Source organism: Protopterus annectens, chromosome 5.part0, assembly GCF_019279795.1.
Source record: "Protopterus annectens isolate FY-2018-M chromosome 5.part0, PAN1.0, whole genome shotgun sequence".
Classification (NCBI taxonomy): domain Eukaryota; kingdom Metazoa; phylum Chordata; order Ceratodontiformes; family Protopteridae; genus Protopterus; species Protopterus annectens.
Window position 1 is genome coordinate 1,184,944,399 of NC_056735.1, and position 27,950 is coordinate 1,184,972,348.

At 42.4% G+C, this 27,950-nt stretch overlaps 1 protein-coding gene across 2 annotated transcripts in view; it reads right to left on the minus strand.

The window, feature by feature from the left end:
• Positions 1-27,950, minus strand: part of TRIP12 (thyroid hormone receptor interactor 12) — a 3,849,287-nt gene that overhangs the window by 1,694,381 nt on the left and 2,126,956 nt on the right. For both annotated transcript variants that reach the window (XM_044071052.1, XM_044071053.1), the window contains one exon: positions 17,296-17,470. In XM_044071052.1, coding sequence (XP_043926987.1) covers positions 17,296-17,470 — 175 coding nt within the window. The remainder of the gene's footprint in view (positions 1-17,295; positions 17,471-27,950) is intronic.

The following is a 27,950-nucleotide window of genomic DNA, read 5'->3' on the forward strand; positions in this document are numbered from 1 at the left end:
TCATTTGGATGGTGAACAGGTAGCAGCAAGGTTGGCCCCATTTCTGGAAGATCATTTCTGCAATCTCTGGTTTCAGGGACCACTCGTTAGGCATTAGAATCGCTCTGCTGAGCTTGCCGGTATCACACTGGATTTTCCCGGGATGTGTGTTGCTATCAGAAAACGTTGAGAAGCGATTGCCCATTGCCAAACTCATTGTGCCTCCCGACATAGTGGGTAAGATTTGGTTCCTCCCTGCTTGTTTACATACCACACTACTAACATGCTGTCTGTCTGAATTGCAACTGCTCCCATGGGAAGAGAGTCCTGAAATGCCTGCAACACGTAAAACACTGCTGCTCTCCTCTCCGGACCGTTTATGTGCAAGTGGCTTTTGAAATCTTGCCATAGGGCTTGGACTGTCATTTCCAGATAATCCCCCCCCCCCACTCCCCCCCCACCTGATCTGTTAAGCATCCGTGGTCAGTACTGCATTCGGTTGAGGGAAAAAACAAAGGAGCGGCCCAGATACATTTGATTTGTCTCTGCAGCCACCAAAGAAAATTTTTTTTGCACAACTCCGTGATCATAATCTGGTGACAGAAGAAGATCTTGCATTGAGCACTGAGCAAAGAGCAACCATTGTAGAACCCTCATGTGTAGACATCCTAGAGGGACTAAGAGAATAGCTGCTGCCAAGGTACCCAGAACTTGCAGCACAAATCTGGCTTGAACTTTTTTCTTTGACATCAAAATCCTAATTTGCCGGTGAAGGGACTGAATTCTGTCTGGGGTAAGTTTTGCTGTCATGCTTTTTGAATCCAGATCTGCGTCTAAGAAGGTAATATGTTGAGACGGCAACAAGGTAGATTTTTTTAAGTTTACTGTGGTGCCTAGTCTGGTGCAAAGTGACACTGTTTTATCCCTCATTTCTAGTAGTAGAAGATGCCTGGTGGTGGCGGTTAGGAGCCAGTCGTCTAGATATGGAAACACCCGAATCTCTGAAGTCTCAAGTGAGCCATGACCACTGCCATGCACTTGAACACACTAGGGACTGTAGTGAGACCAAAGGCCAGGGCACGAAATTGGTAATGACTGGCTCCCAGCCAAAAGCAAGTGTCTGCTGGATCGCCTGTCCATCTTTATATGGTAGTACGCATCCTTGAGATCTATTCAGTACATTCAATTGTCTTTCTCGATAAATGGGAAAATTGACTGCAGAGTTACCATCCCGAACTTTGACTTCTTCACTGATTTGTTTAGTTTGCTGAGATCTAGAATGGAGCTCCAGTCCCCTGTCTTTTTTGGAACTAAAAAGAATCTTGAGTAAGTCCTGGATCCTATTTGGTCTGCGGATGACTCTTCTCTGGTAACAAAATTACCTCTTGTGTTGCATGGTCCTTTTGGCTGGGTGGGACTCCGGTAAAAAACGATTGTTTGGAAGGGGGGTAGAAAAGGGTATGTAATAACGTTTGGATATTACTGTTTGTACCCATTTGTCTCTGGAAATTTCTTGCCAGGCGTTTGGGTACAGTGACAATCGTCCCCCGACTGCCTCCAGAGAATAGCAGATGGGCCTCCTTTCAGGAGCGCTGGAAGGGCCTGTCAGAGAAAGTACAGTTTTGTACCTACCATAAATGTAGATGTTCGAGTGCTAATACAGCTGCAGTCATAACAGATGGGTTTTCCTGCAGTCAGGCGGGTCCTCGGTGGGCCGAATTCCAAAGTCTAGGTCCGGCATCGGATGTCGTCGCTTCTTCCCTGACGTCAGTGCGACAGGGGTATAAAAGAACCAGCCGACGCCATTTTCTTCAGTTTTTCTTGCCCCAGATGTCAGGTGCCCCCAGAAGGAAGGCAAAACATAAATTTATGTAATAATGCAATGCAATATAATCAAAAAACAGTAGTTGCAAGCAAATACACCATAAAAGAATACCCCAATGAAGTTGTATGAGGAGGTGTTGGCCATTAGGCCTGTCTGGGGGAAGGAGGGGGGGAAACCTGGACTGCAGCTGTATTAGCACTCGAACATCTACATTTATGGTAGGTACAAAACTGTACTATGTTCATCGTGCATACAGCTGCAGTCATAACAGATGGGTAGAATCCCAAAGCTAAAAAAGGGGTGGTAGGCACTAAGAGGAACTAGGAGGAGCCAGAATGCCCTGCAAGACTGCAGTGGCAAAGCCCGCTCTAGATTTGGAGTACAATGGTAGGTGATAGTGCTTGGAGAAAGTATGTACAGAACTTCAAGTGGCTGCTTCCAAAATATCTTTGGTAGGAACCCCCCTGAGGAAAGCTGCGGAGGTAGCTGTGGCCCTTGTGGAGTGAGATCTGATGCCTGTAGGTACAGGTTTACCATGAAAAGAGTAACAAAAGCGTATACAGTGGGCTATCCATTTTGAGATTGTCTGTTTGGAAATGGGCTTCCCTTGAGCACCTGTAGCATAGGACACAAAGAGTTGCTCTGATTTTCTGAAAGGCTTTGCTCCGTCCAAGTAATAACGGAGCTGTCTGTGAATGTCCAAGGAATGTAGTAATCTCTCCCCTTTGTTTTGTGGATTAGGGTAAAAGGTAGGTAAGTGGATAGCCTGATTCAAGGCCACCCTGGATACTACCTTTGGCATAAAGGAAGGATTGGTTCGTAAGGAAACTCTGTCCTGATGGAAAATGATGAAAGGCTGCACAGCCATGAGGGCTTGTAGTTCCGAAACCCTGCGAGCTGAGGTGATAGCCAGAAGGAAGGCTGTTTTCCATGACAAATATTGCAGTCCTGTTGAAGCAGCTGGCTCAAAAGGAGGCAGGGTCAGTTTTTCTAGAATGAAATTGAGGTCCCAAGCAGGTACTGGTTGCTTCCTTGGGGGTTTTATATTCTTAGCCCCTCTGAGGAACTGTCTTAAGAGAGGGTGAGAGAATAAAGGAGGATCAGTGTTGTATTCTGCAGAAATGGCTGAGGCATGGATTTTGATGGAGGATAATGAAAGTCCACTGTTTAGCATCTCAGCTAGGTACTGTAATATTTGAGGTAAATTCAGTGTTCCAGGATTCTGACCCTTTTTCTGATTCCAGGCACAAAACCGTTTCCATTTTGCGGAGTAGGCTTTTCTAGTAGAAGGCCTTCTGGCCTCCAAAATGACATCCTGCACCTCCTTGGAGAGTAGGGTCTGTTGTGAATTTAAGGAATCCTCCACGCGGCTAGATCGAGTGTTTTCAGCTGACTGTGAAGAGTTTTGAAGTTGTGCTGAGTCAGTAGAAGAGGCATTAGAGGCAGAATCCATGGTGGGGAATGCGTCAGGCTCCTCAGGAGGGGGTACCAGTGTTGTCTTGGCCAGTCTGGGGAAATGAGAATCATCTTTGGTCTGTCTGCTCTGGCTTTTAATAAGACCTTTGGGCAGCAGCGGAAGAGGTGGAAAGGCATAAACTGTCATTGTTGTCCAACTGAAAGAGTGCTTCCACTTTCCAGGCCTGTGGATGAAAGGTCCTTGAGCAGAATTTTGTCAATTGGTAATTTCTGTGGGTGGCAAAGAGATCTATGTCTGGACTTCCCCATGCTTGAATTATCTTTGCAAAGACTTGAGGATGCAACTTCCATTCGTGTGGATCTGTCATATTTCTGTACAGGTTGTCTGCCAGCGTGTTTTCCTTGCCTGGCAGGAACTGTGCTTGAAGTTGGATTTGTAATTCCAGAGCCATGTTCCATAGAGACATGGCTAGCCTGCATAGGGGATATGAATGGGTTCCTCCCTGTTTGTTTATGTACCACATCACTGTGGTATTGTCTGTCCTTATCAATAGCTGGCCTGGATGCAGTAGGTCTTTGAAAGCCATAATAGCATTTATTACTGCTAGCATTTCCTTTTGATTGATGTGTAGGTGCTTTTCTTTTCGAGACCATTTGCCCTGAATGCACCGATCTGTCATGTGCGCCCCCCAGGCGTAGTCCGAGGCGTCTGTTGTGATGACTTGATTTGCTTGAGGCTTGCAGAATGGGAGACCTATGTTTCTTTGGCATGCTTGAGCCCACCATAGAAATTCCTTTTGAAGACATGGAATCAGTGGTATAATTGTTTCCAAACTGTGGCTGTGTTGATACCATAAGTTTTTTAGGTACCATTGAAGTTTCCTCATATGCAGCTTTGCACATGGGATTAGCAGGATGCAAGATGCCATGAATCCCAGAGCCTGCAGGATTTTCCTTGCAGTCAGCCTGGTGAGAGTTGCCAGTTTTCTGAAGTACTGAGTTAGTTGCCCTTGTTTCTCTGGCGTGAGGTAGGCCAACTGGGTGTCTGTATTCAAGCTGGCACCCAGGAAAATTATTGTTTGAGAGGGTATTAGTCTTGATTTCTTTTTGTTGACTGTGTATCCCAGAGAATTCAACAACATTATTACAAACGCCAGGTATTTCAGAAGTATGTGCTTGCTGTCCGCTTGGATCAGGCAGTCGTCCAAATATGGGTATATTTGTATCGTTTGAAGTCTGCAGAAGGCAATTACTGATGCCAGGCATTTCGTGAACACTCTGGGCGCAGTAGATAAGCCAAAGGGCAATGCAGGGAATTGATAATGGGATGAACCTGCAAGAAATCTGAGGTATCTTCTGCAATCTTGTCTGATTGGGACATGCAGGTATGCCTCCTTGAGGTCCAATGTTACCAGCCAAGACTCCTTGCCCAGCATGGGAAGAAGCTGTTGTAATGTAAGCATCTTGAATTTTGGTACGAGTAAATATGTGTTTAGGATGGATAGGTCCAAAATAGGTCTCCAATCTTTGCCCTTTCTTGGTACCAGGAATAGTCTGGAATAAAAACCTTGACCCTGTTCGTGTGCAGGTACCTGTTGAATAGCTTACATGTCCATGAGATCTGAAATTTGTTTTTGTGCCTCTGCCCTTTGATTGTGTGGCAGGTTTGGCATGCCTCTCATTTCTGGAAGGGTGTGAAAGTGGAATCTGTAGCCTCTGTCTATGATGTCCAGGATCCATTTGTCTTTTGTGACAATATGCCAATTTTTCGAAAATAATGCCAGTTTTCCACCTAAAGGTGCTGCCATTTGAGCCTTGCTTGGCATGCAAAGGGGAAAGTCATTGCTTCTGCTTTCTGAACGGCTGTGAACTATCCTCACCACCTCTTGGTGTAGGTGCTTGCCATTGTCTGCCTCTAAATGATCCTTGAGATTGCCCTCTACCCCTCGGGCGCCTGTATCTACCTCTTTGAGGTCTGTCCGTGGCTGGAAAGGACCAATTTTTTGAAGGCCAATTTCTACTGAAACGTGGTGGTTGTACCTGTAGAAAATCTTTCACTGTTTGCATTGATTTTGCCTTTTCCTCCATTTCCTTTAATACCTCCTCAGCTTTAACACCAAACAATACATCTTTTTGAAGAGGTGCATCTAGTAATTTTGCTTTGACATGATCTGGTAAGGTTTGCTCTTTGAGCCAAGCATGCCTACGTATAACTTGATCCTGTAACAGCAGCTCTACATGAGGCCTCTAAAGCATCAAAACCACATTGCAAGGTATGTTTACCCACTTGCTCTGCACTATGCAACAAATCCTGCAACTCCTTCAAGTCTGGTTGTTCAGGTTGCGACATTTTGCTTTTCAACTGAGATAACAAAAACTGTTGATACTTTAACATATGGAACTGACAGTTTAATGCCCTCATGGTTAAGGTGGCCGAGGTGTATACCTTTTCCCCCCACCTTTCTAAAGCTCTGGAATCTCTCTCTGAAGGTAATGGATTTTTGGCAGTGGAGGCCATAATTCCCTTGGGACCCTGTGAAATAGTTTCTGGGTCAGCCGCATGACTTTTGTATAGGAATTGGTGTGAATCAGGAACCCGGTAATACCGGTCAGGCTTGACTGGAGCTGGAGGTAAAGAATCTGGGTTAAGGCTGGCCTCTGAATACACGTCATCTAGTATGTCCAGGACAGGAGGTATAGCCAGAGGCCTGTGCTGAGGGAGCAAGAGAAAATCCCTGAGCCTTTTCTTGGAGTCTGAGTACTCTTGGCCTTCCCAGTGGAAGTGTTCCCCCTCAAGGTATGCAAGGTTTCCCCAAAAGAGAAATCCTCAGGGGGGGGAGGCAGAGGGAGGCAGAGGGAATGGACTCCTCTGCATCAGAATCTTCAAAAGGGGAGTATGAATGTTCCTGGTCCTCAGAATGTTCTGAAGTAATGGAGGCCTGGTCCGAGGAAGGGTATTCTTCCTCCACTCTGGGCCTTTTGTCCGAGGGGGGTTGAGAACCCCTAATAAGAGTAATCAAATCCTCAGCCATTTTGAGCATCTGCTTTTTAGGCATGGGGCCTTGAGTGGGGCCCTGTGGAGTTTGTCTTTTAGTATGCATGGCTGCTTTAGATTTAGTGAAAGCCTTAATGGAAAAAGAAGAAGAGGGCCTGAAGACATCTTGAGAGGAGGCAGGCCTATCTAAACTCTGAGTTTCCCCGTCAAGAGTGGCTTCGGTATCTGTAGTCGGGGTGTGGGCCGAAGAGAGCCTGCGACCTCGGGCACAGAAGACACCGCTAATGAAGTGTCATCGGTAGTCAGGGGCTGCGAGGTAGAAGTCGCGGACCTCGTATGTCGGTCCTTATTTTTGCGTCTTTTACGTCTTTTACTCAAAACTGGAGTCGGAGTATCCGAAGACATAATGTAATTAAACTTTTTGCCAAAATAGTGTTGGGCGAACTCCGCCCGACGCTTAATAGTGAGTCTGTTGAATGTAGCACAAAAACGACAGGCTGAGACGTCATGGTCTGGGCCTAAGCAAGGAATACAGAAGGAATGGAAATCCTTATGCGGTACTTGCTTCCCACATGAAATGCAATTATTAACTTTGTCTGACATTGGTCTGAGGCAAGAAAAGTTTCCCCAACGGGGTACTTACCTTTTAAGAATTCTTCGGTTGAAAAATATTCGTAATCTCAGGAGCTGGCCGACCGGCACTTGCGAACTGCTTCTGCTTCGGGCACCGCGCGACAAGAAAGACTGAAGAAAATGGCGGCTGGTTCTTTTATACCCCTGTCGCACTGACTTCATGGAAGAAGCGACGACATCCGACGCCGGACCTAGACTTTGGAATTCGGCCGACCGAGGACCCGCCTGACGGCAGGAAAACCCATCTGTTATGACTGCAGCTGTATGCACGATGAACATCGTATCTCTGTCACCCTGGTTTTGCGGGCCCGCTCTGCCGCGAGGTCAGCATCTTCCATTAAAAGTTCCCTCTCTGCCCCTGGGGGAAGAGTCACCACGTGTGTCACAGAAACCTTTTTGGGACTTGCGGAACCACATTTTTACGCCCTTTTAACCTTTGGGATAAGGTCCAGATGGGGCAGAAAAATGGACTCCCATGGCAGAGGAGGTTTTTCTGTCCTGCTCGCACCTGGTTAAAGTATATTTCACTTTTGGTCCAAAAAGGGATGAACCATCAAAGGGGGCGTTGGTGAAGGAAGACCTGAAGGGTTTGGCAGAATTACAAAGGCGCATCCAGGAATGTCTCCTGAGGGAAATTCCTGTTGCTGCCTCCCTACTCGCTCCATCCGCCATGCAAGAGATTAGTCTCATGAGTCTGCAATGGAAGTGAGGGTGGAGAGCTGTGAATACACTATCTGTGGACCCTGAACCTAGTGTACCCTGAAGGGAATCTCCTAGCTCTTTAAGGAGATCCCGTTGAAGTCTCGTAAAATGGATAAGGTAGTTCAGCGACCATAGGGTAAAGGCTGCTGAAGAGAAGGTACACTTTCCATATTTGTCCATAATCCTAGACTCTCTGTTAGGAGGATGAACAGATGAAGAGGTCTCAGAGTTCCTTCTTGGTGGCTGCTGCCACCACCATGGCATCTATAGGGACACCTTTCATCAAAAAATCCTTATCCGAGGAGGCACTGATGAACTTGTTGGGCCTCCTTGGAACAGGCTCCACTGTATCAGGTGATGTCCAGGCCTTACAGGATATTGCTCCTAGCAGTTTGTCAAAAGGGGGAGTCACCCAGGAGGTGCAAGGGTGAGACTCAAAAGCCTCCAAGTATACAGATTCTTTCTCCGAAGGGTTGGTGGACTGCCAGGCACCCCTCTGCTTCAAGATTTTCAGGATGTCAGCAAAGGATACATCCTCAGAGGGGGACCTTCAGACTCAGCGAAGTCAGTATCAGAGGTGACGGACTCAGGAGGAGTCTATGTGCTTCCTCTTGCACAGTCTCTTCCGAAGGACATCCTCAGAGGGGTACTCCGGGGAGGTTTCAGAAGAGACGCCGCCAACAGGGTCTCTCTGAGGCTCCAGGTCTCTATGCCTAGGGGGAAGCGGAGGTGAAGAGATTATCGCTAGCACCTGGGAAGGACAAGAGACTGGATCCGACGGCGGGACTGTCTGGGATGACAGCGCCGCCTTCATCAGCTCGAAAGCCTTCCCACCCCACTCCAAAGTGGCCCTCCACTCAGAAGCAACAGAAGGCCGACTCTGAGGCAAGGCAGATGGCTCCGAAGCTGACATGGGAGTTGAACTCAAACCAGTCGAGGCGCAGAGAGGAAGAGTCGGGTTGGATGACAGTCCGTGCTGACTCTCCGCCCTGGACCCAACTGGTGAGCACTGGCTCCCAGACCCCTCGACTTCCGATTGGGCAGAGGAAGTTAGAGCAGTTGGCACCAAAGATTCCAAAGGGGCTCTCAATGCCGACGGTTCCACTACTATCGGATCAGAGCTCCCGGGCTCCGAAAACACTTGAGGTGGTCAGAGGAGGAATCACAACAGGGCATGTAAGTATGGATGGCTCAGAGACCTCTGGGTCCAGAGACGATAACATTTTTGCCAGGGTTGCCGACGGTTCCACTACTATCGGATCAGAGCTCCTGAGCTCCAAAAACACTGAGGTGGTCAGAGGAGGAATCACAACCGGGCATGTAAGTATGGATGGCTCAGAGACCTTTGGGTCCAGAGACGATAACATTTTTGCCAAGGTCGGTGTTCGGAGTAATCTCTTCACCACCCACTCCACATCCTCATCAGAAAAGCTCCTGGAGGAATGGGTGGATAAGGAAGGAGATCTGCCCCAGTCCAAAATGGGCGATCTCAAGATAGGCGAGACAGGCTCCAGTTCTGGGGAGTGTCGTCTACTCAACTCTTCTGCCCGCTCTGAGGATACTGCTGGAGCCGCAGAAGTAATGGTTGTGTCAGAACCGAAAGCCCTCAGTTTCAATGTCACAATCTTTTAAGGTGGCTCAGTCAACGGAGCTGAAGAAGCCGGTCTTTTGATAGACTGTCTTGGAGGAAGAAGGAGAGGAGGATTTGGAGCTATGTCCTTTGTCTAAAGACTCCTGAAAACCCCCTTTCATTAAACCCCTATCAATTAGTTCTCTCTTCCTTTCATGGAGCACCCTCCTACTAAAAGCATGACAGATAGTGCAGTGTTCCTCTAAATGTACTTCAACAAGGCAGTAGACGCAGCTAGTATGGCCGCCGGTGATAGACATTTTCTGGGTGCATCTATCACATTTTTTAAACCCAGACTGTCTATGCTCCTTTTCTTTAGGTATTATCCAACATATAACAAACTAAAGACAAGGGATGTAAAAACTACTACAAGCAGAAAAAAACTATCTTGTAAGAAAGATTTTTTTTTTTTTTAACAGAAGAAAAGAGGGGAGGGAGCGGCCCTCTAAGTCAAACGGGCCACGAGAGCCCTCTAACTTAAACAGTACTCTCTAAGATTAGGATAGGGGAAGAAAGAGAAACTTTTAATTTAAAAAGATTCTCAACAAGGAAGAACACACTGAAGAAAAAGGAAAGGGAGAGCAGCCCTCTAACTCAAACGGACTGCGAGAGCCCTCTAACTTAAACGGAGCTCTCTAAACTAGGAAAGGATACAGACAAGACCTAATGCAGACTCACGATAACTTAAAAGGAGAAGAGAGACAAAAAATCAAGGAAACACTGAAAAAATATAAAATTAGTCTACTTACCCAACGAGCCAGCCAGACAGCAACCTCGATGTTTGAGTGGCAAACAAGATCTGGGGATTTGGCCCAGAGAATCATGGGACAGAGGTTGGCCTTAAGCCAGAGGAAGCGCACGAGCTTTAGTATTCTGCAATTTCGGAGCCGTGAATGGCTCTGAACCCAATCAACCAGCAAGAATTATGGTAAGATAGGACAACATAACATCAATTGTTCAACAGAGACAGGACATTATGGGCAAACAGCCTCAGATCAAATAGGACATCTGTCAAGTCTGAAGCTTGTGATGGTATGAAAGAGAGCCCCTTTATTTAACAAAGAAAGTTGATCAGAGGTAAGATTATATGATGAAATGTTGAAAAGAAGGTTGCTCATTGCCTGGTTCTCGTTCTCACTGTACTGGCATTGTTGTGATACTGGGCTCTTCCCCCTTATCACACAACTGCAAGAGCGATTCTCTCTGAAGTCCCTTGTTATCAGAAAAGGGGATGCTAGGAAAAAGGGGGGGTTGAATTCAGTTGTACTGGAGATATGAGCTGTAGTTGTAACTGAAACTTCTGTACTCATAAGAGGTACAGGTGTAGATGAACTGAAGAGATTGCTGCTAAGGCTAGGTTCAGTTGAAGCATTAACTTCGGCACTATTGCCTTCCACAGCCATTGCCCCATTATCCTTGGGGATTCTATCATCTGGTCTCAGACCTATTCTGAAAAGACTGTCACGACCAAGAAAAAACAAGACCCTGTCTAAAGACATTCAGGTCATGCTGTAACTTCCTCAGTTTTATAGCCTGAAGCTCGTCTCCATAATGAGCAACTTTACTCAAGACTTCACATATTTTTGCTTGACAAGATTCTGACAAGAACTTGACAAGCATATCATGATGTAAAGTCTTGATTTCGATGCCCAACGAAGGTTCCATAGGACAAAAGAAGTCAATCAGATGACTTAAGATATTCCAAGCCCCAGCTGTAGATTCAGGTTCTGCCATTTCTTAAGTAGTTCAGGATATGTATCACCATAAGTGGGCATTTTTAACACACTCAAACCTCTAGGCACAACCTCGTGTTGAATATATGCTTCTAAATGAAGCCTCTGCCACTGATACCTTTACATCTATATAAACCACTTTCAAACTTCCTCAACTGGGAAACAAAAAGTTCACTTACAGCCAAATCATGCTGGGATGTGTCACAGCTCTCAGTCAAGCGTGTTGCAGATAGGAGTGGATTGGTATCAATGCTAAGAACGCGTCACAATTCTTCCATACTTGAATCTGGATTATAATCCAACTTGATGTTAGTGCCAGCCATGCCCAAGTTGTCTCAGACAAACACAGGCCAAACAGCAAGAAAAAGAAAAGTAGATCACTCAGTTAAGGTTGGTGTAAACGTAGCAGCCAAATCCAAAACAGTAACAAAAACTCTTCCCAAACACAGCTTTAAATCACTATGTATATAATAAATAACTTTACTTAAAAAGAAGGTAAATGCTTTCGCAGAGTAACCTCTGCTTCATCAGACCATGACAGAAAACAAAGTCTAGGTACTATTTAAAATAAAAAAATTCACAGAAAGTTCAGAAATCATGTAATGACATTAATAAAAAAAACCCCAATCAATAAAAGGAGCCTACCACTTGTTAAAGACAGCAATAAAAACAATATTCCCATCATCAAATATAAATATTTATTAAACTTACCCAAACTCATTCCTGATTTTATTTCTGCTTCTACATTTAATACATTTTTCTATGTTTATGGTCAGGTTTGAAGCAACATAGACTGCTCAACGTTTATTTATGATTTATTACTGTGTTTGGAATAGGTTTAACAAATCTTTGTATTTGATGATGGGAATACTGTTTTTACTGCTATGTCTTTAACAAATGGTAGGTTGCTTTCATTGATTGGGAGTTTTTTTTTTTTTTTATTAATATCACATGACAGCTGAACTTTCTGTGATTGGTTGAGTTTTTATTTTAAATACTACCTAGACTTTGTTTCATGGTCTGCTGAAGCAGAGGTTACTCTAATAAAGTTACTTATATATATATATATATATATATATAGTGATTTAAAGCTGAGTGAGTTTGGGAGGAGTTTTTGTTACTTTTTGGGGATAGGCTCCATATCAGTTAAGCATCAAATCAATGACTGGATCAACAGGCGGTATTACCTAGAATAAAGATGAGCTGGAACCAAAGGCTTCCAGGAGCACATATTCATCAGGAGGAGGACTAACTATGGACGATTTCCCTCTCTGTTTCATCAATTCCAGAATCTCATCAAATGTGAAGTCCCCGACGGGGGATCCTGGGAGCCTTCACTCTCATCCAAGTCCATGTGTTTGGTGACGCACTCCGACGAACAGTCCAAGTGCTTCCATTTGCACATCTGTTTCCTATGAACCATTTGATTGGGAATATTAGCAGGTTCAGAATCGGACTAGGAGATAACATAGTAGGAAACCTGGGAAGCCTGTGGGACCAGCTGTCCCTTTCTGACAGAAGGATGTCCTTCAGATGGCACAAACCTTGAAGACAGCGCCAACACTACACAATGGAAAGCCTCAAAAGCTGAATTAAACACCGGCTCTGTAGGTTACCTCCTGTCCTCAGACATAATGGAAACCTCAGAACATATGGGTCTTGACCCAGAGGCTGATCTTGGTGTAGAACTATTTAGCACCAAGGGGAAGGAATGGGTCTGACAGTTTTGGGGTTGAACCCTTCCCTGAGCCTTCACACTAAAGTTTTGGATTCAAGATTCTTCTGGATACGAACATATCAGACCTGAAAGGAGGGAACCAGACGGCGACGTTACCTGAATTACAGACTCTGACAAAGGTGCGCCAGGGCAGATTAGGCCCACAGCTATCGGCGCTGAGGGGGCAAACCAGTACTGGAAAAGAGCAGAGAGGAAGGGTATACAAACTAGCGCTCAGTTACATTCCCATAGGAAAATACCAACAGAATCCCAAGCTGCATCTGCATCCTGACAAATGTTCTCATCTTTCTGTATACACCCTGTTTATTCAAACCCCTCGAAGACTGGGACAACAATGACACTGATGGTGGTCTAGAGTAACATTTCTCCTGAAGTATTGGAGAATGAAGTCTGGGGCTGACCAGGTCAGGTGATAACCAGAGCCGAGTTGGGAGGTGTACAGTGCTGAGAGACTCTCTGCTCCAATAGCCTAAGTACTTGAGGATCTGGAGACCTCTTGCAGTACTTCCCTGAGTCCCCCTTTTTCTTTGACTTGTGTTTAGATTTATCCTTGTCTGTCAGCATCCACTTACGCCCTAGATTTCTTTTCCTAAACTTTGGGAGGAGAAATGGACAAAAAAATGTAGGGGTGGCAGACCCTGTATGGGGAGGAAGGAGTCCCTTGACAATAAGCTTTATGCACCTAGTTTGTGGAGTTCTAGCATTAAAAGCAGCATGGGCTTGATACAAAGTCTCTAAATATGCATCCCCCTAAACAATATACGCAGTGGGAGTGAGGGTCTTGGGGAGCAGCTTATGCCTGCATTATGTGCACTTTTTTTTAAAGCCTTGACTATCAGTCATAACAGACACAGCACACCATACAGATGCACACACACAAGAAAAGAAATGGTTGACTAGACAAACTTAGACATAACTACAACTTAAAGCCAAAAATTCTTGATACTACTATGAACTACACAGAAAATATCTAGAAAAATGATTAGAAAACAAACTACTATACTAACAATCCTAAACACTTGTATTAAAGACCTAAGGTAACTACAAAATACACATTAGAACTAGCTAATAATTCTTAGAAACAAGATATATGCAAGTAAATCAGAGAGTGTAAAACACTCGCAGTAAGGCAGGAGTGTATACAATTGACTGGAGCCCTCAGAAGCACAATCGATCACTTCAGGTGGCAAATGACATCTGAGGTAACAGGGTGGAGGGCCAGTGCATTATGGATGGGGGAACAGTCAAAGCCCTGGAACTGAAAGCTTCAACATCGGCACAGAGGTTGGATCTAGTTTGATCCAACAACACACAGTTGAATCAGACGAAAAAGGACAACACTGGATCAGAAGTAGTAAATAGCAAGTATATTAATATAAAAAGTGAACACAATTATTTTTTTAAATAAAGCAGAAAAAATATATAAAAATAAGGGAATTTTCCAAAATGATTTTATTTGAGTAGAGAAGATATAATCTACCAGTTCAGATTGCTGAGGAGATTCAAGTGTGCAAGTCCTACTACTGTCACTAAACAGTCAATAAATGGATTCTCTGTTAACAGGGTCAGGCTTCCCTCTGGGGCTTAGCCAATCACCTATCACAGACAGCCAGATGAGGGGATTCTGAGTTCTGGAAAGTTGCCAGCGTGGGTTGGCTGTGCAGGCACATAACCAATATCCCACTGAGGCAGTACGAATGATGAACATCTGGAGTAACTCAGGATTAAAACCAAATACCATTTTCCTGGGTGATTAACTACCCAACTAGACTAGGAAACATATACCACCACTAGCGTTGTAGCACAAGGATTATTGAACTTTTGTCAATACAAATGCTCCAAAACAATTAGTCAGCATGCCCACTAAGCGAAGTAACATTCTCAACTTCATCCTTACTAATACAGGGGAATCCTGCATCACACCCTTTGTGTTTCATCATCACTTGCCAGGTCAGATCATAAAGCTGTTTCACTCAAAATAAAATTGGATCCTGAGCTGTCCCTGGTACCTTTACAAATTTATTTAAGGCAAACTTCCTACTTTTAAAGAACACCCTAACAAGTTTCAAATCCACTAAACCTCCCAGAAAATTCTAAGGAGTATGCAGAACAATATACTGTTATATCTTATACCAGCATGTCAAAACTGTATAAAACCCTCTAGGATCAAGCACAGGGCAACTGTCAAAAACAAACCTCCCTGATGAAACCACAACATAAATGAGCTCTACAACAAAAGAGAGAGAATTATGGTCAGCACATTAAAGCCATCATCATTTAAAGAAGTAACTCAGGAGATTAATTAAAACCACCAAAACTAAGTTTGAGGTGAAAAACAGCTACCTAAGCAAAGGACAACCACAAGGCCTTATGTTGCAATGCTTGCAATCTCAAGGGCTCTACACAGCAAAGTGACAAACTGATTGTGATCGACACCACCTACACTAAAGATGAAATTATAACCAAATGGCTGATAAATTCAGCTCCAACTTTTACCCACTGTCACCACCTATGATGACACAAAACACTATAGAAACTACTACAGCTCCATCTATTACCCAGGACCAATGACAATATGTCAGGATGCATCTTGAATAGCAAGAAGCATAATCTTATCCTATACCCCCAACACTGTTCAGCCTCAGTCTCCACATAGACTTTGTGCTGAAAGAGTGGGGGACAGTGACGGGCAAGGCCCTGCACAAGGGAAGTCCTTCCACTGACCCAGACAATTACGGAATCAGAAGTCTGACCAGCCTCTTGTATTTAAAACCATGGAAAACTTATCACAGAATTAATCAATAAGGACACTGAGAACTTCCAAGTACAAGACCCATCCTAGGTTTCGATTTGTCCAAAGGCAGCTTACTTAACCTGGTGGACTTCTTCGAGGAAGTCACCACAGCAAAAAATGTATGTAATAAGTACACACCACCTATCTAGACCTGCTACAGCATTTGACACGATCCCCCATTCAGGCATAATGGAGAGGCTCATCAAAGTAGGAGTACACCCTTATGTTACCTGTTGAGTTACCAAATGGCTCTCAGACAGGACACAGGAAATCAAAGTAGGGAACTCTAGAGGAACACTACTTCCACAGAAAGGTCATTCTCCACTAGAGTCCTACAGGTTTCCATGCTGGGACCTCTCCTGTTTGGCATCTTCTTCTCAGACGTGCAGATAAATATCAAAGGGACTCTGGCTGACCAAGTCTGTGGAGCACTGTAAGTAAGCAGCAGTTCTAGAATCCCCAAATAACTCAGCCATCTTGCAGGACAGCCTATCCCAAGCAAATAACTGATGCAAGACTCATGGAATAAAATGAAATGCCAAAAAGTACATTATTGTATCCTTTGAGAAGTCCGCTACCCCAGAAAACTACCACATTGATAATATGCCCCTAAGAGTTAAACCAGTATTTTTGGAAGTTAACATATGTGGACAATGACCGATTATTTGGTCTTTTGTCGACTGTAATAAGGAAATCTTTCAATACTATGCAATGCATAACCAGAGGGGTAGCTACTAGATCCAGAGATGTCACTGTCTCCCTCTATTTAGCCCTCATCAAGCGAATCCAAGAGTTTAATGTCCTCTCTAGCATGTATCTGGGACAATACAACAAACTGAATGCCCTCAGAGGCTTGTAACAAAGAGAATAGAGAGTCTAAAACTTCAGTCCTACATGGACTGCCTTACAGCACCTGTCTCTGTAGCTGGCTCTTACAGACTGCTAAGAGGGGACCAAGTGCCTAACATACAAGACATTCTCTAGCCCAATAACTTATGGACCTACTGCACATCTGGAAGTCAAATGGTAACAGAAATTCTCAAGCCAGGAACCTGGACCTTTTCTGCAACATAAACAAAATGGTATGGAGGGACAGGTACACTTCTCAAAGGATACCACGCCTCTGGAGCATACATCTCCTGCATGTAAAACAACTCATCCCTGTCCTTATTCAAGCACAATTTGGATCTATGAATAGGAAATTTACCCCAGGACTGTCCCCCTGTACCACTAATAGACAATGGCAGCACCTAAATCTCTCTCTCTCCTACAAAGGTTCCCTCAAACTTCCTATGGCACGATTCCAGAAATAATCACTATCTTGTGGGCAGTATATAAATGAAGATCTGGGAAAAGGACAGGGTAATTTTTAATACCAAATGGGGTAAATGGCTAGGCTTAAAATGGCTTACAAGGTCAGACAGCTTAGTACTCACCTATGACCTTAAAGGGGCATTTAGGATCTCCAATTTCACATTATCTGGTTTAGGAGGGCTTCTCAACCAGGCATGTTTTCTAATAATAGACTCCATTGTTGCTGACCTGAAAGATACATTCATAACTATCTTTAAGTGTGTTCAGCTACCTGGAAAGAGAAACCCCGTAAGCCCACTAACCTTTATTCAGTTCTTTATCCTGAAACCCCCCCCCCCCACCTTGCCCTCATGTGTTCCTAAAAGGTATGTTAGTAAGAAAGTATGTGGGAATGCCAGTTTAAGGCCCTAAATGTCAGGGGAGCAACACTTTTGTACCCAAATCTACCAACGGCTCTGCTGTTCTCATTACTTAGAATATGGTTTAATTTTAAATAAACATTTGTTAATATAACTAAATCACCAATGATGCATTACCTGTTATTAGATACAGTATCTTTCTGGGCAATCCTTGTAAGACCACTGACTCCTGCTGTACGTGCTGGTTCTACACTGTTGCTGTTGGATTGTGTACTTAGTCTCCCCCACGTTTTAGGATTCAAGCTTGCCAGAAAGGAAGATTTTGGAGATTGGGTAGCTGTCGGACTCTTGGCTAAAAAGGTCAAATGCAAAAATATGAAGCACATCAGTCCACACAGTCCTTAAACTTTGTTTCTCTTTTCTAAAGACTCATACTTTACTAAACAATTTGCATTTATAATAAAACAAACAAGGCACGTGTTGCTGCAGATTCCATACATAAAAAGTACAATGTATGCAAATACTGAGCGACACTGATATTACATGCACTATTAAATAAAGATATAAAGTTAAGCAGCAAATGACATCTGTGCTAATCTGACTTGGCAAAACTTCCTGTCAACAGCAACATTTGGATAAAAAAACATTCCATACAGAACATATTGAGAGAGTGATCAGCAACTTTATGTTACCAACTTGCAGTCACTTCAAAGTTCAAAACACGAAACAGCATCAACATCCAAAGTGCAGCTTCGCTATTCTTTCACAAAAGTAAATCAAGTTTCCAGTGTTGGTTCTCAGTATATTAATGATAGCATTTAATACAAACTTCTGTGCAGTATTCATCTACAAAAGTAAAACTATGATGAGTAGTAGTAGTTAACCCATAAATTCAGCTTAAAATAATAAAGTCTAGGAAATGTAGTAGTGAATTATCAGATCATTTGAGATTTAATAAAAGACTTCTATTCTATCTTCTGACAACCAGTTTCCCCTTGTGATAAAAGGATAACCCAAGAGAATATTAAGTACAGCAGATGGTAACTTTCTGATGAGAAGGTTTCTATAAGTATACCCAAAAGGCAATGACATGACACACATCATTCTACTGTATATGTTTGTTAAAGTCATAGGTGTGTACTAGGTTAATGGCCCAGGAGCCTTTACAAACCTAGCCCATAGAAGTGCCCTGGCATAGTGCCCCCCCCCCCCGACAGTTCCCAGTGCCTCAATCAAGTAGAGCCACTGGAATGATCCCCAGGGTGAACTTTCCATTCCCACCCACTGAACAAGATTGCTCTTGAAGAGGGCCAGTGAGGTGCTCTGCTTGACATGTGGAAATCTATTCCAGAGCATGGGCAGTCTCTGGGTTATGGAACTGTTCCTCCAGAATGTTTTGTTGATTGTGGTAATGAGGTTGAGGTCTCTAGAGCATGTGGTGTGGAGGGACTGGGATTTCTTTAGATACAGCATTTCTAACAGAAGCAGGATCCGACATGGCTTTGTAAGTCGAGCAGAGATCACCTCTTAGTAGATGATATGAGAGGGAGAACAGCTTGAGTTGTTTTGAGTCTGCCCATGTAGGACATGTGCTTAAGGCCTAGGATCCTCTTCGTGAGGTACTTTTGTGGCCTTTCCAGCTGCTGCATGTGTCCAGTGAGGTACATGCCAAATGGGCCATTATATTCGATGACTGGCCTAATGAGGGTAGAGTAGAGAGAGATGATGACCTCTTTCTTCCTGGATGCAAACCCTTGGTAATGAGATGTGCCACATAAAAAAAACTTTCTGACAACAGTGGCAATGTGGTGGTCAAAGGAGAGGTTACAGTCAATCTGTGTCTGCAGATCTCTTATAATGCCTTCAGTGTTCAGTGGGATCCCGTCGATGTGGTAATTGGTGGTAACTGAGTTTTTCTCAAAGGGGATGACAATGCATTTTTTGGCATTAAGCTTAAGGCCATGGTTTTTTGACACCAGTCACTGGTCTTGGTGAGGCCTTTCTGTAGGATGTGTACATCACTTGGGGAGTTAATAATGGCTCCCAGCTTGTAGTAGTCTGCGAACTTGGTCAGCCAGAGTCCCTCCGTGTTGGCCTTGACTTCTGGGAAGTAGATGCTAAACAACAGGGGGCCCAGGACCAATCCCTGTGGCATTCACTCATGACTGGTCAGCAGTCTGACTTGGAATCTGCTACATTCACACTGTGGGTTCTGTGAGCCAATTTGCAACCCACCTAGTGATATAGGGGTTGATGCCTAGTTTGGTGAGTTTATCAATAATTCCTAAGCGGGGAATGGTATCAAAGGCCTTGGCCAGATCGAGGTAGGCTGAATGAACTGCCTTGCCCTCATCCACAGCTCTGGTGAATGACTCAAGAAGTCAAGCAGGTTGAGCAGGTACGATCTACCGTTCAGAAAAATCAAACTGCGTGGGATATAGAATTTGGAGATTCCATATAGCCTTGTTAATGAGGTCCATGATGATGTACTCCATAGCCTTACATATCAGACTTGTCAGACTAATGGGGCAATAATTCCCAGGAACTGTAGTCATTCCCAGTTTATGGAGAGGGATGACTGTAGCAGTGCGCCATTCAGTAGGGACAAAGCCTGAGGTGAGGCTGTGATTGAACAGGGCACACAAGATGTGGTGCCAGTTCACTTAAATGCTTTCACCTACACACACAAACTTGCCAGTGCTGAGATTAGAACCCCTACATATCTAGTCATATGCACTATAGTGTGATGTACATATCGCATGCACCAGTCAGTTAATGAAAAGTTCCAAATATTACGATAACTCTACAGACCCATAAAATAAGTAAAAGCTATACCACTGAGTTGTTGTTAAAACAGAAAACTTGAGTCAAATGAAGTTTTATCCTGTCTGTACCCAACTTACTAAGTTGGGACAAATGGGCATTGTGCAGAAACAAAGTGGTGATGCACACATTTTGAATATGGAAATATTTATACAAACTATTCCAGATCACTGCCAGGTCAGATACTAAAATCTTTTAAGAGAGAGGTCTAATAGCTGGGGATAGAAATTCTAATTTCAAATCTGATATCCAAAACAGAATTTTAATGAAATGATTGCAATTACCTTTTCTTGGGACAGCTCACCCAAGAAGATGTAAATGTATTTCAGTACAAAGCTTGAAGGTACCAATCTTAGCTAATTTTAACAAGGGATAATCAGAGGTTTTAAGATGCCTTTTCAGCAACACTGCATTATTAGGAGTTATTTAATTCTTATTTACCAAAAGGATCAGAGAAATATCAGAAAGTACTGGAAACCATTCAACCCTTTATGATTCAATACTAAATTTAAAAATGAGATAAACTAATGGTGGTTATCACAAAAGAAGGAAATTCACTAATTCTATTTCTGCAACAGTAAGTAAACATCTGAAACAAAAAGACTTTGATTGGTTGGCAAGTGGCAAAATCCCTTAGTATTCCATAACTCTATGCAAGAAGTTCGTACTTATAACTTGGGATCTCATTCCTCAAATCCAGAGAGTATTTTGACGATTATGCTTACTGATGACATGAAATAGGTAACATCTTAATAATCCTTGAAGACAGACAGAGAGAAAGAGAAAAACAAAGGTGCATATTTGATCATTTAAACCACCCTTAATCTTTGTTTCCAAAGTTTATTTAAATCCATATCAGGAAATATAAGATATACACACTGTTGATTTGATGAAAGGATTCGACAGTGAAATCCTCAATCCTTAAAATGAATACTTTTTTTGCAAGAGTGCTTCCATTCTAATATTAAAGCATTCGGAATCTTTCTGAAATGTTTCAAAGCAATTAATAAACTTCAAACCAACTTGATTTGGACTGGCAAAAATGTGTGTGTGTGTGTGTGTATGCATATCTATATAACACGTTTTATATATATATATATATATATATATATATATATATATATATATATATATATATATATACACACACACACACACACACATACATATATACAAATGTATATACATACACACACACACACACAGACACATACATATATATATTTATATATATATATATATATATATATATATATATATATATATATGGGTCTACCTGAAAATGCCGAAATTCCACAACTCCGACAATGAGAATGCAGACACTGGAAGATCGACAAGAGAAGAATGACAGTTGAGAATCCCAATGCTGAGAACACCGAAATGTTAAGGTAAGTGTGCGATAGGGATGGACGTTAGGGTCAGAGTGTGGGTAAGGTAAGTGTGTGATAGTGACGGACATTAGGGTAGGGTGCGGGTCAGGTAAATGTGCGATAGTGACGGACTTGAGGGATAGGGGCAGATTAAGTGAGTTAGGGTTTGTGTGCGGGTAAGGTAGAGTGCGCGATAGTGACGGACTTGAGGGTTAGGGGTGGATTAAGTGAGTTAGGGTGCGGGTAAGTTAAATGTGCGATAGTGACGGACCTTAGGGTTAGGGTCTGGGTTAAGGTTAGTGCATGGATAGTTGTGTATGTAAGGTTTAGTGTAGGTTTGTAAGGTTTTTGGTGTGCTTGTGTTGTGTGTGCGTTTTTCGGGAAAGGTATTTGTTTTGTTGTGTCAGGATTTTGGTTTGTCGGGCATGTGAAGTTTCGTGTTTTTGAACTTTTTTTTTCGGTTACTTCGTTGTTGTTTTGGCATGTCGGTATTATCAGGTAGACCCATATATATATATATATATATATATATATATATATATATATATACACACACACACACACACACACAAATATATATTTTTATTTATTTTACATTTGTTGACCGGGCTAGTCTAACTGGATATATTTCCATTTTCAGTAGAGGCCCGGGGAGAAAAGCTCCAACATAGCACAAAATGTAATATACAATTGTATAACAAATAAAGTAAGAGGTATTTAGAATAAAAAGAAGGATTTTCAAAAGTACAATACTAAGCAGGTAAATATAAAGTACTATAACAGTCATGTGATCGTTTGATAAGAGAGATACACTAAAGTTCATTGTTAGTTAACGTAAACACTTGTGGTTATATAAATTTTACAATGACCAGTTTTTAGCATACAGTGGGGTATGTAGAGTATGATTGTGTATCCATAGGCAGTATGAAGATAAAAAATAGAAAGGTGGTAGATTAATCAGGGTTAGTGCAGGGACTTAACCACTGTGATTTTAGGTGAATTCTGAGTTTTTGCTTAAAGAGTGACAGTGAAGGTAGTAGAGTTAGATTGGTAGGTAGAAGGTTCCAGTGTTTCCCAGCAGTATTGGAGAATAGGCTGTCGCCTGACAAGTTATTGGACTTACTTATGCTAGCAAGTAGTTTACTTGAAGAGCGTAGGGAATTCAGATTATTATAAGGGGTAATGAGGTTAGCAAGTATTGGAGTATTATTAGGTTGGTAAAATATTTTATGAGCAATGGTGAGTTGGGAAAAAGTTAGCACGTTAGGGAGTTCAAGCCAGTCTAGCTGCTTTAGATTCAGACAGTGGTGTGTTTGAAATGCATTGCCAGTGGCAAATCTGGCAATATTGTTATAGGAGTTTGATAGTTTGAGAAGATTATTTTTTTTAGATTAGTATAAATAGGAGAAGCATAGAGAAGAGTTGAGACTAAGTGAGAGTGGGCAATGGTGGTTCTAGCTATAGCAGTTAAGAAGGGTTTGATTCTATATAGAGAGCCCATTTTTCTGTTCACTGTTTGAATGGTGTTATTTATATGGTTATCGAAGTTAAGGTTGTTGTCAATTGTGACTCCTAATAGTTTGGTAGTGGGATCGGAAAAGATGAGGGTACCATTGTTAGATTTAATAGAGAAGTCAATAGGAGAGGACCTACTGGTAGGTGTAAAGAGTAGAAGCTTGTTTTTTTTTTGGCGTTCAAAAGGAGGCAGCATTTCAGGAACCAGTCTTCTACTGAGTTGAATACTTTTTGAGTTATAGAGTGTAGTTCAGATGTGGAGTTGGCAGAACATATAAGTGTGGAATCATCGGCATATTGAATGCAAGTGGCTTCAGGGACTGCTATGTGAAGGTCGTTGATGAATAGTGAAAAGAGAAGAGGTCCTAAAATGGAGCCCTGGGGGACTCCAAGGGTGACTGGCAGGTGGGATGATAATTTTTATTTTCCCAGAGAACTGCCTGTTGCCTATTGTTAAGGTAAGACTTGAACCATTGTATAGCTGGGGTATCTAGAGCAAGATGTTCAAGAGTATTTATAAGCAGGGGGTGGTTTACCATATCAAAAGCCTTTGAAAGGTCGATGAAGAGAGCAGAAGAGAGGATGTTGTTATTACGGTTCTTATAGATGGAGTCAGTAAAAGATAGTAGAGCGGTGGTAGTGCTATGAAATGGCCTAAAGCCATGCTGGCACTTAGCCAGAATGTCGTGTTTAGTTAGGTGGTCTAGTAGCTGATGGTGAAAGCATTTTTCCATGACTTTAGCTAAAGGTGATAGTAGAGCTATTGGTCTGTAATTAGAGTAGTCCTTGGATTTACTACCTTTATGTAGGCGGATGATGTGGGAGATTTTCCAGATGTCTGGAATGATTCCCTCATTAATGGTTCTGTTAAGTAGGATGGATATGGGAAAGGCAATAACTTTGGCTGCTATTTGCAGATATTCAGAAGGTAACTGGTCGGCTGAAGGAGTACAAGGCTTAAGTTTTAGTAAGATTTTGTAGATGAAATTGGTTGAGATAGGTTGAAATCTAAATGTTGGTAGAGATCCAGCTAAAGAAGATGGGAGCCTCATGTTACCAGTGGAAAGCTGGCTAGCTAGGGATTGTATGGTCTCTGTGAAGTAGGTGTTGAAGTTGTTGGCTATTAGATGTGGTGTATTATGATTAGCATCATGAGGGGATGGGTGTGCTAGAGTGACCAGGGTTAAGGAGCCTATTGATGTTAGTCCAAAATTTCTGAGGATTCTTTTGGTGTGTTTGTTGTAGCTTACAATAGTAGTTCTTTTTGTCAGAGAGTATAGCCTTTTTAGTTATGTTTCTTAGCTGTCTAAAGGTTTGTTGTTCAGGGGAGGTTCTGTTAGTTCTCCAATTAGCCCAAGCTTTGTTTCCAAGTAGAATTTTTTTGTCTAGTCTCTTTTGTTAGCCAGGGGGCTGGTTTGGATTTTATTCTAATAGATCGTTTAGGTGCATGCACATCTAGGATTGCAAGAAATTTAGAGTTAAAATATTTGACAGCCTCATCTAGTGGGAGTATTTTTAGAGGTTTCCAGTCACATGCATTGAGTTCATTTTGGAATAGTACAGGGTTAAAGTGTTTCTTTGTTTGTGAAATCCTGTAGGTAGGCGTGTTAGAGAGGTCATTCCTTTGTCTTATTATATAAGTTAGAGTATGATTACACAGATCATCTGGTAAGGCTCCTACATTATAAGTATGCGGGTGTTTATTTATAAGTATCCAGTCTAAGGTGCTCTCTTTTTTGGTTGGTTTGTTGATTCTGGTAGTTGAGTTGATAGTTTGAATAAAACCATGGAGATTAATATGTGCGGAAGGGTTATTAGTGTTGAAGGTTTTCCAGTCAGTGTTAAAGTCACCTAGTATTATTGTTTCTTGTGGGTAAAGTTGAGGACACCCAGCTAAGAATATCTTCTATTATAGTGTTGTTATTTCCGGGGGGTAGGTAGATACAGATCACATAGAGGGATTTGTTAGGGTTGATTTGAAGTTTGGAGATGAGGACTTCAGCCTTATTGTCCAAGGGTGGGTTTTCAGTTATACAGGAGATCTGTAGGCCACTTTTGTAGAGGAGTGCTACTCCCCCACCCTTACGTTTTAATCGGTCTTGTCTCAATATGTTATAGCCAGGGGGAATAATTTCATTATCCTTAGTTCCAGGTTTTAACCATGTTTCTGTAAGGCAGAAAATGTCGAAGGAGTGAATATCAAGGAGAGCATGAATGTGGGCAATTTTGTTACTGATACTGCGGATATTGAGATGTGCTATAAGTAGAGAGTTGGAGAATTTGGTCAAGGTTGGCAGTTTTGGGGAAGTCGTGCAGTGAATATTTACTGTAGATGCATTGGTTGGGCCAGGATTAGGGTGTATGTCCCCATCCCTTAAGGTAGGGCTTTGTGGTTTAGATATTGGGTTGTGTGAATAGTTAATTAGATGTTTCCATTTCCTTATTAAAAGGTTGTTGTACTTAATGTGTGTGCATCGATGGTATTGAGGTGACATATAGCAGGGAGTGGAGATGATGTTAATGTGTTTATGGGAGTGGGAGATATCAACAGTGGTTGTTTGTTTTGGAGGGAGGTTGTGGAGGAAGAGATTGGACTTTTCACAGGTTAGGAGATAGACTGAGGTCAGGACAGGTAAAAATATGGTTAAGAGTATTAAGTTGGTTAGGATAACTTTTATTGTAGTTTGCATATTGTTATATATAACTAGACAAATATAAAGGAGGTTGGGTGGGATAGGATAATGAAAGACTGGTAGGAGTGGGAGAGACTTGGGTAGAGGAAGGAGTAATGCTATTTGGGAAAACAGCACTATAAGTAGAGATACTAGAGAGAGTTAGAGGAGGAGGGTGTGGCTAGGTGGAGTAAACTGTTTGGGCGGATAATTGGTTGGATGAGTGAGGGGTGTGGTTTAGGAAGTATAAGATTAGGACCACTGGGGGGTGGTTTGGATTTGGGGGTAGGGGAGCGGAGTGAGCCCGCAGGGCGAACGGAGCGGGTAGAGACAATTGAAAGAGAAGCTGGAGAAGAGACTATCAGAAATGCAGGTAACTATAGGTAAGTGAGGTAGTATACGAGTAGGAAAGGTCTAGAATGACACAGAAATCTAATGACGTAAAATAGAGGAGGGTAAATTACTGTTTCAGCACAAGGTGAATAAGAGAAGCAGGTCAAGAACTAAAAAAGTATAGTACAGTTGCACGGGTAAAACAGGGAGAGAGGCAGTGAGTACTGGATAGGATGAGGATGAAAGGAGATAAGAAGAAATATACTGTAATTACATAGGTAGGACACAGAGAGAGAGAGAAGCAGTGAATAAGGGATAGGATAAGGGTGCCACCTAGTGGACAAAACTAGTATTGAAGAAAGTGAGTGGGAGAGCTAACTAGAGAAGAGCTATAGAAGATATGATACTTAGAGTGGGTAACTGGGAGATAAGAAGAAATATACTGTAATTACAGAGGTAGGACAGAGAGAGAGAGAGAGTAGTAGTGAATAACGGATAAGATAAGGGTGCCACCTAGTGGACAAAACTAGTATTGAAGAAAGTGAGTGGGAGAGCTAACTAGAGAAGAGCTATGGAAGATCTGATACTTAGAGTGGGTAATTGTAAGTGAGGAGGTGAATTGGCTGTTGGGTAGCAGGAAAGGTGGGGTAAAGGCTGCTGGTTGCTCAAACTCAAAGCGAATTTTAGTGCCCTGGTAAAAATAGTTGACAGAGGCCTACTGTACAAATGGGACTAAGTCCATAACCTACTTTCTTCCTTCCTTGATAGGGGGTGCAAAGAAAAGGAGTCAAGCAGATGCAGCCACTGGAGTTTGGACGGGTTCTTATGTCACCCGATAGGTTGTTGCTAGGGCAGGTTCAGATCAGTGTTGAGCTGGGTACTTTGGGGTGAAAGGGAGACAAATGAAGAGGACAGAACAGAGTTAGCACAGGTATCAGGGCTGTAAAGCTAGTAATAGTAAGATAAAACATTTACATTCAGTCTATATATATATATATATCTATATATATATATATATATATATATATATATATATATATATATATATATATATATATCTTCTTTCGGCTTTTCCCAGTTAGGGGTCGCCACAGCGGATCACCTGTCCACTCATGATTGGCAGTGGAATTTTACGGTGTCGATTTGCCAGCCCGGCACCCAACCTTCCACAGAAGGCACACACACGCATGCACTCATGCCTAGGTCCAATTTAGGGTATCTAATCCACCTACAGCATGTCTTTGGTATGTGGGAGGAAACTGGAGCACCGAGAGGAAACCCACGTGACCAAAGGGAGAACATGCAAACTCCGCACAGAAGGCACCCCAGCCGAGGATTGAAGCAGAGAACCTATTGCTGTGAGGTGGCAACGCTAACTGCTGCACCACCGCGGCTGCCCATCGTTAGCTTTTTAAATATTAAAATAAAATTGCGTATACATGTTACTCTGTTGTTTTTCTAAAGTAAATATAAGAAAAAGCAGTTTTACAGCTATGCATTCTACAGACCTCTTGTTCCACTTATAAAAGTGCAGCAATATTTATGTTAGCATCATATAATTAAATGCTTGTTTAGCAGTTTCCAGTCATGACTTTCTGTTCTTTTCATGTTGAGATACTTCATATAACATGTTTCATATTTATTTAATGTGTATGAATACAAAGTAAGCCTAAAAGTTGAATGGTAAATCTTAAAATGCTTTACTGGACAGTAATGAGATGACAAGATTTGATATTTGTAGGAGTATTGGTTTAAATAAACTTTAATGAAAGCAAAATGCATACATACTTGCAAACGGTTTTAACTTCCACTACATCGATTACTATACCATGAAGTAAACAAAGATCAACTGCACTGAAGGTAAAGACTGCACCAGAAATAACAAATGATAGCAACATAATGGGAAACTACAAACTGCACATTGAAGTGATACAGAAAGGGTGAGGCAGAATCGAAGTGAGGTAAAAGATGAAAGTGGAAATATCTGTAGAGGAGCAGAGGTTGAGAAGAAAAGGAAAGACAAAATACTGGTAAAACTCAGCAGAGATAGAAGTTGAAAAAAAACTGACAGAGGAAGAATTTACCATTATGTATACAACAAAAAATCCAAAAATATTGT